The sequence below is a fragment of the Lissotriton vulgaris genome, chromosome 12 (genome assembly GCF_964263255.1).
Source record: "Lissotriton vulgaris chromosome 12, aLisVul1.2, whole genome shotgun sequence".
NCBI lineage: Eukaryota > Metazoa > Chordata > Amphibia > Caudata > Salamandridae > Lissotriton > Lissotriton vulgaris.
In genome coordinates, this window is record NC_141700.1 from 743,928,992 (window position 1) to 743,948,126 (window position 19,135).

General features: G+C 45.6%; 1 protein-coding gene across 1 annotated transcript in view; it reads left to right on the top strand.

Moving 5' to 3' along the window:
- LOC147678536 (extracellular calcium-sensing receptor-like) overlaps positions 1-19,135 on the top strand; it is a 121,429-nt gene that overhangs the window by 43,321 nt on the left and 58,973 nt on the right. The window contains exon 2 of the mRNA XM_086945680.1: positions 17,723-18,014. Coding sequence (XP_086801806.1) covers positions 17,723-18,014 — 292 coding nt within the window. The remainder of the gene's footprint in view (positions 1-17,722; positions 18,015-19,135) is intronic.

Sequence of the window (19,135 nt, forward strand, 5' to 3'; positions counted from 1 at the left end):
GCCCTAGACCAAGGCAAAACCTGCCTTCTAATCCTTCCTGACATGCTTGTGTATGTTGGTATTATGTGTTTTGTAGAGGTATTTTACGTTCATAAATTTCTTTCCATATATAATTTTTTCTTGTGGTGTGCCTTCGATACGGTCAACCATGAAAAACTACTTGAACGCCTCAAACTCAGGATGGGCCTGGATGGGGTGGTACTAGAATGGTTCAGATCCTTCCTACACAATCGTTCCCAGAGATTCCTCATCAACGGCAATCTATCAGCTCCCACCCCGGTCACAGTCGGAGTCCCCCAAGGTTCAACCCTCTCCCCTACCCTCTTCAACCTTTACCTTGAGCCACTCACCAAAGTTCTCCGCTCCGCCAACATCTCCTACCATATGTATGCGGACGACACCCAATTATACAACAACATCTCCTCGCTCAATGAGATCCTCTCCCTGAACGAGACCCTGAAATTAACTGCTCACTGGCTAGCCAATAACCAACTCAAACTAAATGCAAAGAAAACTGAATTTCTCCTAATCTCCCCATCTAAAACCAACCCGGAGATCCAGATGTGGATTAAGGCCATCACAGCCCTGAATTGCCCACCGACCATTGTGGACTCTGCCAAATCCCTGGGCATAATCCTTGACAGTAACCTCAATATGAGAGACCACATTAACTCGATGGCCAAAGCAGGCAGATCTAACCTGAGCTACCTCTGGAAGCTGAAACCTGTCATCGATGCACCAGACTTAAAAACTGCAGTTCAAACACTTGTCATCTCCAGACTGGTATACGGCTGTTCCACCCTCACAGGATTACCTAAGACCACCTTAGTCCCTCTAAAAGCCTGCCTCAACGCGGCTGCCAGACTACACACAGGTACCAGAAAGTTTGACAACATCTCTCCACACATGAAAGCGCTGAACTGGCTCCCCCTGGAGGCCAGAATCCAGTTGAAATTTACTTGCACTGTACACAAGGCGCTTTACACAAACTCCCCTGCTTATCTGGCACAGAAATTAGTGATATCCGGAGGAAGCAGAAACTCCAGGTCTGCCGGAAACCTACTGCTTCAACCTGCCTCCTTCAAAAACAAAAAAGAACTTATAACAGGGCGTTCACCGGAGCAGCACCACGAATCTGGAACTCTCTTCCACCCTCCATCAGAAAAATCCCTCTTCTAGCACGCTTCAAAACTGAGACGAAAACCTTCCTCATGGGTAAATTCTTCGCCTAAGGCCTGCCCACAACCTCCTCATTGAGTGGGACTAATCTAAGACTACCGCCTCACATATCAAAAGCTACCCACGACGAATACATTTGGAACCTTGCTTTTGTTTCTGTCTATGACAATGAGTGCAACTATTTGTGTGGATCTGTTTGTCCCTGCACCTTAATCTTTTTGCTCAACAATGTATACCGTGTAACGTTTGATCTGTTTGTCCCTGCACCTTAATCTTTTGTTTGCTCAACAATGTATACCGTGTAAAGCGCTCTGATACCCTCACGGGTCATGTTCGCGCTCTATAAAACACAAAAAATAAAATACTTAAAAAAAATATATATATTGTTGCTGTCCATGTCCTTTGACGTCACTATGCTCCCCCAACTTTGCTTACTTCTTGCTTTTCAGATCTTGATTCTACTTCCTGAATATCTTTCCACCTTGTTGTATGTTTTTTCCAATGTGTTTTGTTCATCGAGGGTTCATATTTGTGTTTCTTCTTTTTTCCTTGTTTTTTATGCAGTTTCGTTTTCCTGTTTCCTCATGCACCCCCTAATCCAACAACATGAATATTCTACCTTCTTTTTTCGATTTCTTTTCTATCTTCCCTTTTTTCTTTTTTTCCTTTTCATTTACTCTTCTCATTCTCACTTAACTTTTGCCCTGTTTTGTGACAACTGTTTCCTGTTTCACAAATAGTCTGTATTTTCTTATGTACATCATTGTACTTCTTTTCTATATCTTGTCTGTAATGGGAATTATATGTGCCTTATTGCTTGTGTATGTTGGTATTATGTGTTTTGTAGAGGTATTTTACGTTCATAAATTTCTTTCCATATATAATTTTTTCTTGTGGTGTGTTTTTTCTTGTATTTATGCCCTTGAAGTGTATCAATTCCAACTGTGTTATACCCTCCTTTCCCTCTATTATGTGTAACTTTGTCATGTGGAATGTCTGTGGTCTTGGGAGTCCAGTCAAAAGACAAAAGGTACTGTGTCATTTATCAAAACTCATTTCTCAGTTTTCTTTTCTCCAGGAAACTCAGTGTACTGATGTGGAGTCTCTTAAGTTGAAAAGGCAATGGGTGGGTCAAGTTGTTTTTTCTCCTGCATCCAACAGAAAGGGGGGGGGGGGGGTGTTGCTATATTGTTTCATAAAGTTTTAGCAGTACAGATTTTGTCCACACAGAATGATGATGATGGATGATGGGTAATGGCAAAGATTGTGGTACAAAATAAAACTTTAGTTTTGTTAAATATTTATGGTCCTGTTAAGCCAGATCCTAAATTCTGGAACAATATTAAACTTCTACTTTTATCAATTGACTGCCCTAATATTATTGTTGCTGGTTACTTTAACCAATGGTTAGAGCCTTTTTCTGATAGATTGTCCAAGTGTAAATTTCAGCCTGATAAGTCTCATAGAGCCTTTCAATCGGCCATTGCCTCTCGTCCATTATATGATGTTTGGAAAACTTGTAATCCTGACTTATTTGAATTTACTTTTTTTTCCAATGTACATCACACCCGTTCTAGGATTGATTATATTTTAGTCGGTAAATCCTTACTTCCTTTTATCCAAAAATCGGTTATTGGATCCACTTTTATTTCAGACCATGCCCCTTTTCATGCTGTTCTAGAACTCTCACTTACCTCCTCTCAATTTAGCCGATGGAAATGTAATACTTTTTTATTATCAGACATGGTCTTTATTAAAGAAGCTACCACTTTTATTAATTAATTTTTTAATATCAATAACCCAGTGGATACTTCTGTTCCTAATAATTGGGATGCTTTTAAGGCTGCTTTTCGTGCCTTCACCATTTCTTATGTATCGTAAAAAAAGAAAACCACAAGGAAGAAATATGAGGATCAGCTACACAAACTCAAAGGCTTAGAACATGTGTACTTTACTTCTCGATCATCCGCTGCCCTTCATGATTTGATTAGAGCAAAAACTGAACTTAACAAATTAGCAACGATTGAAGCTTGTAATATTTTGCTTAAAATCAAATCAAAATATCATAGGGGTCAGATTAAAGCTGGCAAGATGTTAGCTAATTATTTAAAAATTAAATATGAGCATAAGACTATTGGCCCTATTCTTAATGAATCCACTTCAAAAATAGTCTCATCAGATGAGGACATTGACGAGGTCTTTCATGAATATTATAAATCTCTTTACTCTGATGATACTTTTCCTACTAATCATGATTTAAACACCTTTTTCTCAACTCTCTCTTCACCACCATCTCTCCCTGATTAATTTAACGCATTAGAGAAAGACATCACTCTTCAAGAGGTAACCAATGCTATCCAATCTCTAAAAAAGTAAAAAGCACCAAGACCTGATGGTCTATCTGTAGAGTTTTACAACACCTTTAATTCCATTTTTGTTCCCAAGCTCCTCCAACTTTTTAACTCCTTCATTGCTGACGCCAAAGCATCTGGATCTTTTATGGATGCCTTAATTATTATAATACCCAAACCTGATAAAGACCATTCTTATTGTAAAAAATTACCGTCCTATTTCGTTAATGAATTATGATTGTAAAATTTTTGCCAAAATTCTCACATCCTGACTTGAATCTATCATTCCTCTTTTGATCAAAACTGATCAAGTTGGATTTGTGAAAGGCTGATTGGCATCTGATATTGCTCGGATGTTTGCTAATATCATTTAATATGGCAAAAAATATAAATCTTCCCTTGCAGCCTTGTCTTTAGATGCTGAAAAGGCATATGACCGTTTTTTATTGGCAATTCATGTTTCAAACTCTCCAATGGTTTGGTTTTGGGCCTTCTTTTATTTCCTATATTAAACTCTTGTACTCTTGTCCTAGAGCTAGTATTTTTGTTAATAATCCTTTCTTCAAATGTTTTTCTTTGTCTAGAGGCACAAGGCAGAGATGTCCCCTTTCCTCTTTATTATTTATCCTATGCCATGAACCATTCCTAGACAAAACAGGTGATGGACAGAATGTGGATCAATGTCACACATTCACCCCAGTCCAAAGATCTGGGCCCATATCCATCGTTTTTTTGCACTCCACACCACCCTGGGTTAGACAATGGCGATATGCAAATCAGCTCTGACCCTGTGCCCCATGGGAACAGTCCAGTCCGAACTACAAAAGCCATGTCCTTCCCAGAACGGAATCAAGCATCCGAGGACTGGACCGGTTTCGAGGTAACACCTCTCATCAGCCCGGCTAGCTTGACTCCAGTGGTGTGGAGTGCCTGGGACCCACGTCTGAGCATCCCCAGCGCACTTATGGCGGAATTTGCAAACAAAACAGGTGATGGACAGAATGTGGATCAATGTCACACATTCACCCCAGTCCAAAGATCTGGGCCCATATCCATCGTTTTTTTGCACTCCACACCACCCTGGGTTAGACAATGGCGATATGCAAATCAGCTCTGACCCTGTGCCCCATGGGAACAGTCCAGTCCGAACTACAAAAGCCATGTCCTTCCCAGAACGGAATCAAGCATCCGAGGACCGGACCGGTTTCGAGGTAACACCTCTCATCAGCCCGGCTAGCTTGACTCCAGTGGTGTGGAGTGCCTGGGACCCACGTCTGAGCATCCCCAGCGCACTTATGGCGGAATTTGCAAACAAAACAGGTGATGGACAGAATGTGGATCAATGTCACACATTCACCCCAGTCCAAAGATCTGGGCCCATATCCATCGTTTTTTTGCACTCCACACCACCCTGGGTTAGACAATGGCGATATGCAAATCAGCTCTGACCCTGTGCCCCATGGGAACAGTCCAGTCCGAACTACAAAAGCCATGTCCTTCCCAGAACGGAATCAAGCATCCGAGGACCGGACCGGTTTCGAGGTAACACCTCTCATCAGCCCGGCTAGCTTGACTCCAGTGGTGTGGAGTGCCTGGGACCCACGTCTGAGCATCCCCAGCGCACTTATGGCAGAATTTGCAAACAAAACAGGTGATGGACAGAATGTGGATCAATGTCACACATTCACCCCAGTCCAAAGATCTGGGCCCATATCCATCGTTTTTTTGCACTCCACACCACCCTGGGTTAGACAATGGCGATATGCAAATCAGCTCTGACCCTGTGCCCCATGGGAACAGTCCAGTCCAAACTACAAAAGCCATGTCCTTCCCAGAACGGAATCAAGCATCCGAGGACCGGACCGGTTTCGAGGTAACACCTCTCATCAGCCCGGCTAGCTTGACTCCAGTGGTGTGGAGTGCCTGGGACCCACGTCTGAGCATCCCCAGCGCACTTATGGCGGAATTTGCAAACAAAACAGGTGATGGACAGAATGTGGATCAATGTCACACATTCACCCCAGTCCAAAGATCTGGGCCCATATCCATCGTTTTTTTGCACTCCACACCACCCTGGGTTAGACAATGGCGATATGCAAATCAGCTCTGACCCTGTGCCCCATGGGAACAGTCCAGTCCGAACTACAAAAGCCATGTCCTTCCCAGAACGGAATCAAGCATCCGAGGACCGGACCGGTTTCGAGGTAACACCTCTCATCAGCCCGGCTAGCTTGACTCCAGTGGTGTGGAGTGCCTGGGACCCACGTCTGAGCATCCCCAGCGCACTTATGGCGGAATTTGCAAACAAAACAGGTGATGGACAGAATGTGGATCAATGTCACACATTCACCCCAGTCCAAAGATCTGGGCCCATATCCATCGTTTTTTTGCACTCCACACCACCCTGGGTTAGACAATGGTGATATGCAAATCAGCTCTGACCCTGTGCCCCATGGGAACAGTCCAGTCCGAACTACAAAAGCCATGTCCTTCCCAGAACGGAATCAAGCATCCGAGGACCGGACCGGTTTCGAGGTAACACCTCTCATCTGCCCGGCTAGCTTGACTCCAGTGGTGTGGAGTGCCTGGGACCCACGTCTGAGCATCCCCAGCGCACTTATGGCGGAATTTGCAAACAAAACAGGTGATGGACAGAATGTGGATCAATGTCACACATTCACCCCAGTCCAAAGATCTGGGCCCATATCCCTTGTTTTTTTGCACTCCACACCACCCTGGGTTAGACAATGGCGATATGCAAATCAGCTCTGACCCTGTGCCCCATGGGAACAGTCCAGTCCGAACTACAAAAGCCATGTCCTTCCCAGAACGGAATCAAGCATCCGAGGACCGGACCGGTTTCGAGGTAACACCTCTCATCAGCCCGGCTAGCTTGACTCCAGTGGTGTGGAGTGCCTGGGACCCACGTCTGAGCATCCCCAGCGCACTTATGGCGGAATTTGCAAACAAAACAGGTGATGGACAGAATGTGGATCAATGTCACACATTCACCCCAGTCCAAAGATCTGGGCCCATATCCATCGTTTTTTTGCACTCCACACCACCCTGGGTTAGACAATGGCGATATGCAAATCAGCTCTGACCCTGTGCCCCATGGGAACAGTCCAGTCCGAACTACAAAAGCCATGTCCTTCCCAGAACGGAATCAAGCATCCGAGGACCGGACCGGTTTCGAGGTAACACCTCTCATCAGCCCGGCTAGCTTGACTCCAGTGGTGTGGAGTGCCTGGGACCCACGTCTGAGCATCCCCAGCGCACTTATGGCGGAATTTGCAAACAAAACAGGTGATGGACAGAATGTGGATCAATGTCACACATTCACCCCAGTCCAAAGATCTGGGCCCATATCCATCGTTTTTTTGCACTCCACACCACCCTGGGTTAGACAATGGCGATATGCAAATCAGCTCTGACCCTGTGCCCCATGGGAACAGTCCAGTCCGAACTACAAAAGCCATGTCCTTCCCAGAACGGAATCAAGCATCCGAGGACCGGACCGGTTTCGAGGTAACACCTCTCATCAGCCCGGCTAGCTTGACTCCAGTGGTGTGGAGTGCCTGGGACCCACGTCTGAGCATCCCCAGCGCACTTATGGCGGAATTTGCAAACAAAACAGGTGATGGACAGAATGTGGATCAATGTCACACATTCACCCCAGTCCAAAGATCTGGGCCCATATCCATCGTTTTTTTGCACTCCACACCACCCTGGGTTAGACAATGGCGATATGCAAATCAGCTCTGACCCTGTGCCCCCTGGGAACAGTCCAGTCCGGACTACAAAAGCCATGTCCTTCCCAGAACAGAATCAAGCATCCGAGGACCGGACCTGTTTCGAGGTAACACCTCTCATCAGCCCGGCTAGCTTGACTCCAGCGGTGTGGAGTGCCTGGGACCCACGTCTGAGCATCCCCAGCGCACTTATGGCGGAATTTGCAAACAAAACAGGTGATGGACAGAATGTGGATCAATGTCACACATTCACCCCAGTCCAAAGATCTGGGCCCATATCCATTGTTTTTTTGCACTCCACACCACCCTGGGTTAGACAATGGTGATATGCAAATCAGCTCTGACCCTGTGCCCCATGGGAACAGTCCAGTCCGAACTACAAAAGCCATGTCCTTCCCAGAACGGAATCAAGCATCCGAGGACCGGACCGGTTTCGAGGTAACACCTCTCATCAGCCCGGCTAGCTTGACTCCAGTGGTGTGGAGTGCCTGGGACCCACGTCTGAGCATCCCCAGCGCACTTATGGCGGAATTTGCAAACAAAACAGGTGATGGACAGAATGTGGATCAATGTCACACATTCACCCCAGTCCAAAGATCTGGGCCCATATCCATCGTTTTTTTGCACTCCACACCACCCTGGGTTAGACAATGGCGATATGCAAATCAGCTCTGACCCTGTGCCCCATGGGAACAGTCCAGTCCGAACTACAAAAGCCATGTCCTTCCCAGAACGGAATCAAGCATCCGAGGACCGGACCGGTTTCGCGGTAACACCTCTCATCAGCCCGGCTAGCTTGACTCCAGTGGTGTGGAGTGCCTGGGACCCACGTCTGAGCATCCCCAGCGCACTTATGGCGGAATTTGCAAACAAAACAGGTGATGGACAGAATGTGGATCAATGTCACACATTCACCCCAGTCCAAAGATCTGGGCCCATATCCATCGTTTTTTTGCACTCCACACCACCCTGGGTTAGACAATGGCGATATGCAAATCAGCTCTGACCCTGTGCCCCATGGGAACAGTCCAGTCCGAACTACAAAAGCCATGTCCTTCCCAGAACGGAATCAAGCATCCGAGGACCGGACCGGTTTCGAGGTAACACCTCTCATCAGCCCGGCTAGCTTGACTCCAGTGGTGTGGAGTGCCTGGGACCCACGTCTGAGCATCCCCAGCGCACTTATGGCGGAATTTGCAAACAAAACAGGTGATGGACAGAATGTGGATCAATGTCACACATTCACCCCAGTCCAAAGATCTGGGCCCATATCCATCGTTTTTTTGCACTCCACACCACCCTGGGTTAGACAATGGCGATATGCAAATCAGCTCTGACCCTGTGCCCCATGGGAACAGTCCAGTCCGGACTACAAAAGCCATGTCCTTCCCAGAACAGAATCAAGCATCCGAGGACCGGACCGGTTTCGAGGTAACACCTCTCATCAGCCCGGCTAGCTTGACTCCAGCGGTGTGGAGTGCCTGGGACCCACGTCTGAGCATCCCCAGCGCACTTATGGCGGAATTTGCAAACAAAACAGGTGATGGACAGAATGTGGATCAATGTCACACATTCACCCCAGTCCAAAGATCTGGGCCCATATCCATCGTTTTTTTGCACTCCACACCACCCTGGGTTAGACAATGGCGATATGCAAATCAGCTCTGACCCTGTGCCCCATGGGAACAGTCCAGTCCGAACTACAAAAGCCATGTCCTTCCCAGAACGGAATCAAGCATCCGAGGACCGGACCGGTTTCGAGGTAACACCTCTCATCAGCCCGGCTAGCTTGACTCCAGTGGTGTGGAGTGCCTGGGACCCACGTCTGAGCATCCCCAGCGCACTTATGGCGGAATTTGCAAACAAAACAGGTGATGGACAGAATGTGGATCAATGTCACACATTCACCCCAGTCCAAAGATCTGGGCCCATATCCATCGTATTTTTTTTTTTTCACTCCACACCACCCTGGGTTAGACAATGGCGATATGCAAATCAGCTCTGACCCTGTGCCCCATGGGAACAGTCCAGTCCGAACTACAAAAGCCATGTCCTTCCCAGAACGGAATCAAGCATCCGAGGACCAGACCGGTTTCGAGGTAACACCTCTCATCAGCCCGGCTAGCTTGACTCCAGTGGTGTGGAGTGCCTGGGACCCACGTCTGAGCATCCCCAGCGCACTTATGGCGGAATTTGCAAACAAAACAGGTGATGGACAGAATGTGGATCAATGTCACACATTCACCCCAGTCCAAAGATCTGGGCCCATATCCATCATTTTTTTGCACTCCACACCACCCTGGGTTAGACAATGGCGATATGCAAATCAGCTCTGACCCTGTGCCCCATGGGAACAGTCCAGTCCGAACTACAAAAGCCATGTCCTTCCCAGAACGGAATCAAGCATCCGAGGACCGGACCGGTTTCGAGGTAACACCTCTCATCAGCCCGGCTAGCTTGACTCCAGTGGTGTGGAGTGCCTGGGACCCACGTCTGAGCATCCCCAGCGCACTTATGGCGGAATTTGCAAACAAAACAGGTGATGGACAGAATGTGGATCAATGTCACACATTCACCCCAGTCCAAAGATCTGGGCCCATATCCATCGTTTTTTTGCACTCCACACCACCCTGGGTTAGACAATGGCGATATGCAAATCAGCTCTGACCCTGTGCCCCATGGGAACAGTCCAGTCCGAACTACAAAAGCCATGTCCTTCCCAGAACGGAATCAAGCATCCGAGGACCGGACCGGTTTCGCGGTAACACCTCTCATCAGCCCGGCTAGCTTGACTCCAGTGGTGTGGAGTGCCTGGGACCCACGTCTGAGCATCCCCAGCGCACTTATGGCGGAATTTGCAAACAAAACAGGTGATGGACAGAATGTGGATCAATGTCACACATTCACCCCAGTCCAAAGATCTGGGCCCATATCCATCGTTTTTTTGCACTCCACACCACCCTGGGTTAGACAATGGCGATATGCAAATCAGCTCTGACCCTGTGCCCCATGGGAACAGTCCAGTCCGAACTACAAAAGCCATGTCCTTCCCAGAACGGAATCAAGCATCCGAGGACCGGACCGGTTTCGAGGTAACACCTCTCATCAGCCCGGCTAGCTTGACTCCAGTGGTGTGGAGTGCCTGGGACCCACGTCTGAGCATCCCCAGCGCACTTATGGCGGAATTTGCAAACAAAACAGGTGATGGACAGAATGTGGATCAATGTCACACATTCACCCCAGTCCAAAGATCTGGGCCCATATCCATCGTTTTTTTGCACTCCACACCACCCTGGGTTAGACAATGGCGATATGCAAATCAGCTCTGACCCTGTGCCCCATGGGAACAGTCCAGTCCGGACTACAAAAGCCATGTCCTTCCCAGAACAGAATCAAGCATCCGAGGACCGGACCGGTTTCGAGGTAACACCTCTCATCAGCCCGGCTAGCTTGACTCCAGCGGTGTGGAGTGCCTGGGACCCACGTCTGAGCATCCCCAGCGCACTTATGGCGGAATTTGCAAACAAAACAGGTGATGGACAGAATGTGGATCAATGTCACACATTCACCCCAGTCCAAAGATCTGGGCCCATATCCATCGTTTTTTTGCACTCCACACCACCCTGGGTTAGACAATGGCGATATGCAAATCAGCTCTGACCCTGTGCCCCATGGGAACAGTCCAGTCCGAACTACAAAAGCCATGTCCTTCCCAGAACGGAATCAAGCATCCGAGGACCGGACCGGTTTCGAGGTAACACCTCTCATCAGCCCGGCTAGCTTGACTCCAGTGGTGTGGAGTGCCTGGGACCCACGTCTGAGCATCCCCAGCGCACTTATGGCGGAATTTGCAAACAAAACAGGTGATGGACAGAATGTGGATCAATGTCACACATTCACCCCAGTCCAAAGATCTGGGCCCATATCCATCGTATTTTTTTTTTTCACTCCACACCACCCTGGGTTAGACAATGGCGATATGCAAATCAGCTCTGACCCTGTGCCCCATGGGAACAGTCCAGTCCGAACTACAAAAGCCATGTCCTTCCCAGAACGGAATCAAGCATCCGAGGACCAGACCGGTTTCGAGGTAACACCTCTCATCAGCCCGGCTAGCTTGACTCCAGTGGTGTGGAGTGCCTGGGACCCACGTCTGAGCATCCCCAGCGCACTTATGGCGGAATTTGCAAACAAAACAGGTGATGGACAGAATGTGGATCAATGTCACACATTCACCCCAGTCCAAAGATCTGGGCCCATATCCATCATTTTTTTGCACTCCACACCACCCTGGGTTAGACAATGGCGATATGCAAATCAGCTCTGACCCTGTGCCCCATGGGAACAGTCCAGTCCGAACTACAAAAGCCATGTCCTTCCCAGAACGGAATCAAGCATCCGAGGACCGGACCGGTTTCGAGGTAACACCTCTCATCAGCCCGGCTAGCTTGACTCCAGTGGTGTGGAGTGCCTGGGACCCACGTCTGAGCATCCCCAGCGCACTTATGGCGGAATTTGCAAACAAAACAGGTGATGGACAGAATGTGGATCAATGTCACACATTCACCCCAGTCCAAAGATCTGGGCCCATATCCATCGTTTTTTTGCACTCCACACCACCCTGGGTTAGACAATGGCGATATGCAAATCAGCTCTGACCCTGTGCCCCATGGGAACAGTCCAGTCCGGACTACAAAAGCCATGTCCTTCCCAGAACGGAATCAAGCATCCGAGGACCGGACCGGTTTCGAGGTAACACCTCTCATCAGCCCGGCTAGCTTGACTCCAGTGGTGTGGAGTGCCTGGGACCCACGTCTGAGCATCCCCAGCGCACTTATGGCGGAATTTGCAAACAAAACAGGTGATGGACAGAATGTGGATCAATGTCACACATTCACCCCAGTCCAAAGATCTGGGCCCATATCCATCGTTTTTTTGCACTCCACACCACCCTGGGTTAGACAATGGCGATATGCAAATCAGCTCTGACCCTGTGCCCCATGGGAACAGTCCAGTCCGAACTACAAAAGCCATGTCCTTCCCAGAACGGAATCAAGCATCCGAGGACCGGACCGGTTTCGAGGTAACACCTCTCATCAGCCCGGCTAGCTTGACTCCAGTGGTGTGGAGTGCCTGGGACCCACGTCTGAGCATCCCCAGCGCACTTATGGCGGAATTTGCAAACAAAACAGGTGATGGACAGAATGTGGATCAATGTCACACATTCACCCCAGTCCAAAGATCTGGGCCCATATCCATCGTTTTTTTGCACTCCACACCACCCTGGGTTAGACAATGGCGATATGCAAATCAGCTCTGACCCTGTGCCCCATGGGAACAGTCCAGTCCTAACTACAAAAGCCATGTCCTTCCCAGAAGGGAATCAAGCATCCGAGGACCGGACCGGTTTCGAGGTAACACCTCTCATCAGCCCGGCTAGCTTGACTCCAGTGGTGTGGAGTGCCTGGGACCCACGTCTGAGCATCCCCAGCGCACTTATGGCGGAATTTGCAAACAAAACAGGTGATGGACAGAAAGCCATGTCCTTCCCAGAACGGAATCAAGCATCCTGGGAAGGACATGGCTTTTGTAGTTCGGACTGGACTGTTCCCATGGGGCACAGGGTCAGAGCTGATTTGCATATCGCCATTGTCTAACCCAGGGTGGTGTGGAGTGCAAAAAAACGATGGATTTGGGCCCAGATCTTTTGACTGGGGTGAATGTGTGACATTGATCCACATTCGGTCCATCACTTGTTTTGTTTGCAATACCGCCATAAGTGCGCTGGGGATGCTCAGACGTGGGTCCCAGGCACTCCACACCACTGGAGTCAAGCTAGCCGGGCTGATGAGAGGTGTTACCTCGAAACCGGTCCGGTCCTCGGATGCTTGATTCCGTTCTGGGAAGGACATGGCTTTTGTAGTTCGGACTGGACTGTTCCCATGGGGCACAGGGTCAGAGCTGATTTGCATATCGCCATTGTCTAACCCAGGGTGGTGTGGAGTGCAAAAAAACGATGGATTTGGGCCCAGATCTTTTGACTGGGGTGAATGTGTGACATTGATCCACATTCGGTCCATCACTTGTTTTGTTTGCAATACCGCCATAAGTGCGCTGGGGATGCTCAGACGTGGGTCCCAGGCACTCCACACCACTGGAGTCAAGCTAGCCGGGCTGATGAGAGGTGTTACCTCGAAACCGGTCCGGTCCTCGGATGCTTGATTCCGTTCTGGGAAGGACATGGCTTTTGTAGTTCGGACTGGACTGTTCCCATGGGGCACAGGGTCAGAGCTGATTTGCATATCGCCATTGTCTAACCCAGGGTGGTGTGGAGTGCAAAAAAACGATGGGTTTGGGCCCAGATCTTTTGACTGGGGTGAATGTGTGACATTGATCCACATTCGGTCCATCACTTGTTTTGTTTGCAATACCGCCATAAGTGCGCTGGGGATGCTCAGACGTGGGTCCCAGGCACTCCACACCACTGGAGTCAAGCTAGCCGGGCTGATGAGAGGTGTTACCTCGAAACCGGTCCGGTCCTCGGATGCTTGATTCCGTTCTGGGAAGGACATGGCTTTTGTAGTTCGGACTGGACTGTTCCCATGGGGCACAGGGTCAGAGCTGATTTGCATATCGCCATTGTCTAACCCAGGGTGGTGTGGAGTGCAAAAAAACGATGGATTTGGGCCCAGATCTTTTGACTGGGGTGAATGTGTGACATTGATCCACATTCGGTCCATCACTTGTTTTGTTTGCATTACCGCCATAAGTGCGCTGGGGATGCTCAGACGTGGGTCCCAGGCACTCCACACCACTGGAGTCAAGCTAGCCGGGCTGATGAGAGGTGTTACCTCGAAACCGGTCCGGTCCTCGGATGCTTGATTCCGTTCTGGGAAGGACATGGCTTTTGTAGTTCGGACTGGACTGTTCCCATGGGGCACAGGGTCAGAGCTGATTTGCATATCGCCATTGTCTAACCCAGGGTGGTGTGGAGTGCAAAAAAACGATGGATTTGGGCCCAGATCTTTTGACTGGGGTGAATGTGTGACATTGATCCACATTCGGTCCATCACTTGTTTTGTTTGCATGAACCATTCCTAGAGCGTATTTGTGTTAATTCTCATATCGCTGGCTTCAAACATAACTCTGTAGAAACTAAAGTATCTGCTTATGCAGATAATATATTAATTTATATGTCTAATCCTGTTGAACCTCTCCCTCCTTTTATGGATGAAGATCGATTATAATCCAGGGTTTCTGGTTACAAACTCAACCTCTTAAAGACGGAAGTCTTGCCCTTAAACTCTATATGTTATCAATTTATGTTTAGTGATACTAATTTTGCTTGGTGTCCTTCAAAAATTAAATACCTTGGCATTTGGTTTTTATCATCCCTAAATGATACAATTAAATTTACGTCTAATGCATTAATAAATAAAATCCAATCACTCCTCATTACTTGGTCTCCCCTGTATCTCTCTTGGTGGGGCAGGTTAGATACTATTAAAATGATAAATGTACCTCATGTTTTATATACACTGTCTATGCTTCCTATCAGAATTCCCAATGTATATTTTTCTCGAATTAACTCTGTGTGTACAAGATTTTTGTGGAATAATAAACACCCACAAATTGCCCTAAACAAACTAATTCGTCCTAAAGATGAAGGTGGTGTACATTTCCCTAACTTTAAAGCTTACCATTCAGCTTTTTTGATTAAACAATCCTTTGAATTAGCTTATGATTTTGTGGATATTCCTGTTCCCAGATTGAACGCTCCTTATAAAAAGATTTTTCGTTTCAACATATAATCTTTATGTCAAACTGCACCTTTTTGTCCATTAACCCAGTTTTAGAATACTTCCAGACTTTATTATATAACACTTTTTCTAAGGATTTTACAGGCACATGCATCAATGTTGGCTCTTGCGATTAATTGTGATTTTTAAGGAATCGCAATTAAGGAATCGCAAAAGCCTATGCATGAAGAAATCACTAAAAAAATAGCGATTTCTAAATATTCCTTAATTGCGACTCGCAAATTGTGAGTTGCAATTAAGGAATACCTCCCCATTCATTCCTATGGGCCTTGAGGCCCATAGGAATGAATGGCAAGACATTCTCAATTTGCGATTCGCAATTAGCCAATCGCAAATTGAGAATGCAATTTCAAGGGTGCAGGGGTGTCCAAAGGAGACCCTGTTGCACCCCTGAAATTGATCTGTGCACATATGTTGCGCACACACATGCCCTTTGGGGAATGTGTTTGCTTAACATGAAACTTTGAAAAATGCACAAAAGTGCATTTTCAAAGTTTTAGCATATTACCATAAAGTTGAACTTCATGGTCATTTACTCCCTCTATTTGCGAAATCGCAGATTTTTTAACGTTCATGCATTGCATTTAAGTAATCGTAAAATGGTATTCCTTAAATGCAATCGCAATTTGAGAACCTGCAATTAATTGCAAATTCTCAAATTGCAAGGGCATTGACCCTTGATCGCAAAAGGCTTTGATGCATGTGCCCATTACTCCTCTTAAATGTTTTTGTCCTCCACTGTATGGTATAATACATTTCTTAAATATAAAGGCAAATCATTTTACTACAAATACTGGAAAGAAAAGGGTATTATTTTGGCTTATCAGTTGCTTCACAATTTCGCTATTGTTCCCTTTTCATGTTTTACAAACAAGCAATCAATTACCTGACTCTCTTCTTAATTAATATGATATTATTGTTAATGCCATACAATCTCATTTAACCACTTTTTCCTTTCCACCTCACACGCCGTCTATTTCCCTTTCTACTCCTCTATACCCCTTATTTTCAACTCACAGCCCTTAAGCCGCTCTTGTATATACGTAATTGTTATCAAATGTTATTGAAAGACCTAAGTCCCACATTGAGACAGCATGGGAAACTGATTTGTTCATTTCTTTTCCCATTGCAACCTTGGATAAATTGTGGTCCAAGTTATTCAGAATTTCTGCTGCTGCTCATATTACCCAATCTTTGTATTTTATTTATCATAGAGCTATTATTACTCCTGTTAGTATTTGTACATTTTCACCAACCTCTTCTCCATTATGTTGGTCTTATGTTGGTCATGTGCCACTGAAACGGCACGTTAAAACTTTATGAATGTTCTAATATTTTATCCCTTTGGAACTCTGTTTTGAATATTTGCATGTTAGTATTTAAGTTTAATGCTACTTTGACACTACAGAATGTTTTTCTAGGTTCCTTCTCACCTGATGTCGCTGATATATCTTCTGTTTCCAGATTATTTGATCTTTTTATTGCATTAGCTTTTAAAGTTATTCTATCATCCTGGAAAGACAATTCTAAAATATCTTCACTAACTTGGTGGAATTTTATTTGTGATGAGCATAGGATTGCTACTGTTTCCTCCTCTTCTCTTTCTCAAAAAATTAAATCTGATCTTCTTTGGCTTCCTTTCACTACATATCTTTCCTCTCATTCTCCTATACATTAATGCTTTTTCTCTTCGCTCTATAATAATATTCTCCCTCTCCATTTTGGTTTTTCCTTTCCTTCCTTTTTCTTCATATTTCCTTTCCTCTTTCTATCTCTCTCTTTCCTACTTTCTTTTCCTTCCTCTTTCTTTGTATTATAATATTCCTATTTTAACATACATTATTTGACTGCTGGTTTATTTTAATTATGTTATGTATGTTTTATTATGGCTTATAGCCTTTCCCCATTTTATTGTTTCAATTTTCTCTTTTATCTTATGTGTTTGAAAACTTAATAAAAACTTCTTAAACAAAAAAAAACTATCTTGAATTTTTTTTACAACGGTTATATACAAAAATATCACTGCATATTTTTTTAAGGCATTTCAGACATCCAATTGGATTTTGACGTATATTCTTATATTCTGCTTCTCTATTATATTTAATCAATTTATAATACGGACAGTCTTCTTGGTGGACCACTTGCGATAGCCTATTATCTTTTTTCCACACTTTTTTACTGTAAAAACAATGCTACTTGCACTTGAAGGCACTTGAAAATGATCAGAATTTTATGTATTTACCTAAAACTTGTTTTTACCTCAAATGATTTGTTCTTTTTTAACAAGAGTGTCACTTTTTCATATTTGTAAAGTTTTTTTAATAAACATATACAATAAAGTATTATATATTGTATTTTTAAATTATGTAGCAAGAATAGTGAAATGACCTGGTGCAATGTGGCTTATTTTATAATAGTATTGTATCATTATTTTACACATGGAAAAAACACCATACTGGGCAAAGGTTTCACTTCATTAGTATTGGTTTAACTGGTGACTTGTAATCATGGCCATATACATTACTATAATTTTTTATAAAATGTTGTTAGGAATACACAGAAGTCATAGATAATATATGCTGATTTGTTTTTTAATGTTTCTTTAACATGCATGTCCTAGGTTTGTCTTTCAAAATTACCAATGGGTCCAAGCCATGGTATTTGCCATTGAGGAGATAAACAGAAACTCTGACCTGTTACCCAACATCACACTGGGCTTTCAGATCTATGACTCATGTGGCAATCCACTTCTTGCTCTTCAGGGCACCCTGTGGATGCTGACAGGGCAGGGAAAGCAGATTCTGAACTACAGCTGTCCAAGGACTGGTCTTCTTACTGGAATTGTTGGAGATGCTAGTTCCTTTTGCTCCATCCCCCTGGCAAGAGTTCTGGGATTGTACAGACATCCACAGGTAGGATATTCAAAATGTTCAAATGCTAAGGACCACTATATGACTATATTGTTTTAGAATTGTACATCCAAAACATATTTCTGTTTAATTTCATATGGTGTCAATTATTGAGCTGAAGCTTTTAAAGGCCAGAAACGTGGCAGCTGTGACTTTGTATTCAATCTAATTGAGTTTATTGGAAATTTCCATCTCTATCTATATCTACATAATATCTAAATCAATGTAAAAAAACAAAGGTTAAACATTTGTTTTAGTTTGGGAAAACTGTATTCATTCTTTCTTATGCAATCCAAAACTATACTAACTAAATCTTAAAGTACACAAACCATACAAATTTCAAAGCTATATCTTTAATTTATATTTTACACAACACCTTCAAGTTATTATAACTTACACACCTCCATACATAGTGTATAGAACTTGGTATGCACACTATGTTAACTATAACTCACGCCTTCTTCATGCGCTGCTTAAACCTTCTTATATTGTATCTCTTATACCATTATGTATCCTTATATATATTTACATATACCCATACATCCACATTTCTGCATATATATATATATATATATATACTAGCAGCCCGCACCAGCGTTGCCTGGGGCAGAAAGGGGCTGGGGGCAGCATTTTAAGCCTCTGTGCACCCCCGACATTGCCCAGTCTGCATCCCTCCCGCCTCCCGCCTTCCGCCCCGACATTGGCTATACTGCCTCCCACCTTGAGCCTTGAGCCCCCTCGCCCCCCGCCCCGACATTGGGCATAGCGCTTAGCGCCTACCGCCTCCCGCCTTGAGCCTCCCGCCCGCCTCCCGCCTCCTGCCCCGGCTTTGTAACCCCCCCCCCTTGGTCCCGACTTACCTCATCCGCTGCTCCTCCCCGCGCTGCCACTGCTCCTCCGCTTCTCACCGCTCAGCAGCTCCTCCCGGCGCTCATGTTTTCCCGTATTGCTGTTGCTGGTGAACTCCGCTCCTCCCCTCACGCAGACACTCCTCCCGGCACTCATGTCCAGACGCTACTCCCCTCACGCATACGTCGCGGCCGGCGCTACTTGCAAGGGAGTACTTTATTTTTATTTGTAAATATTTTAAACAACGTTTTATTTTTATTTTTATGTAGCCTATG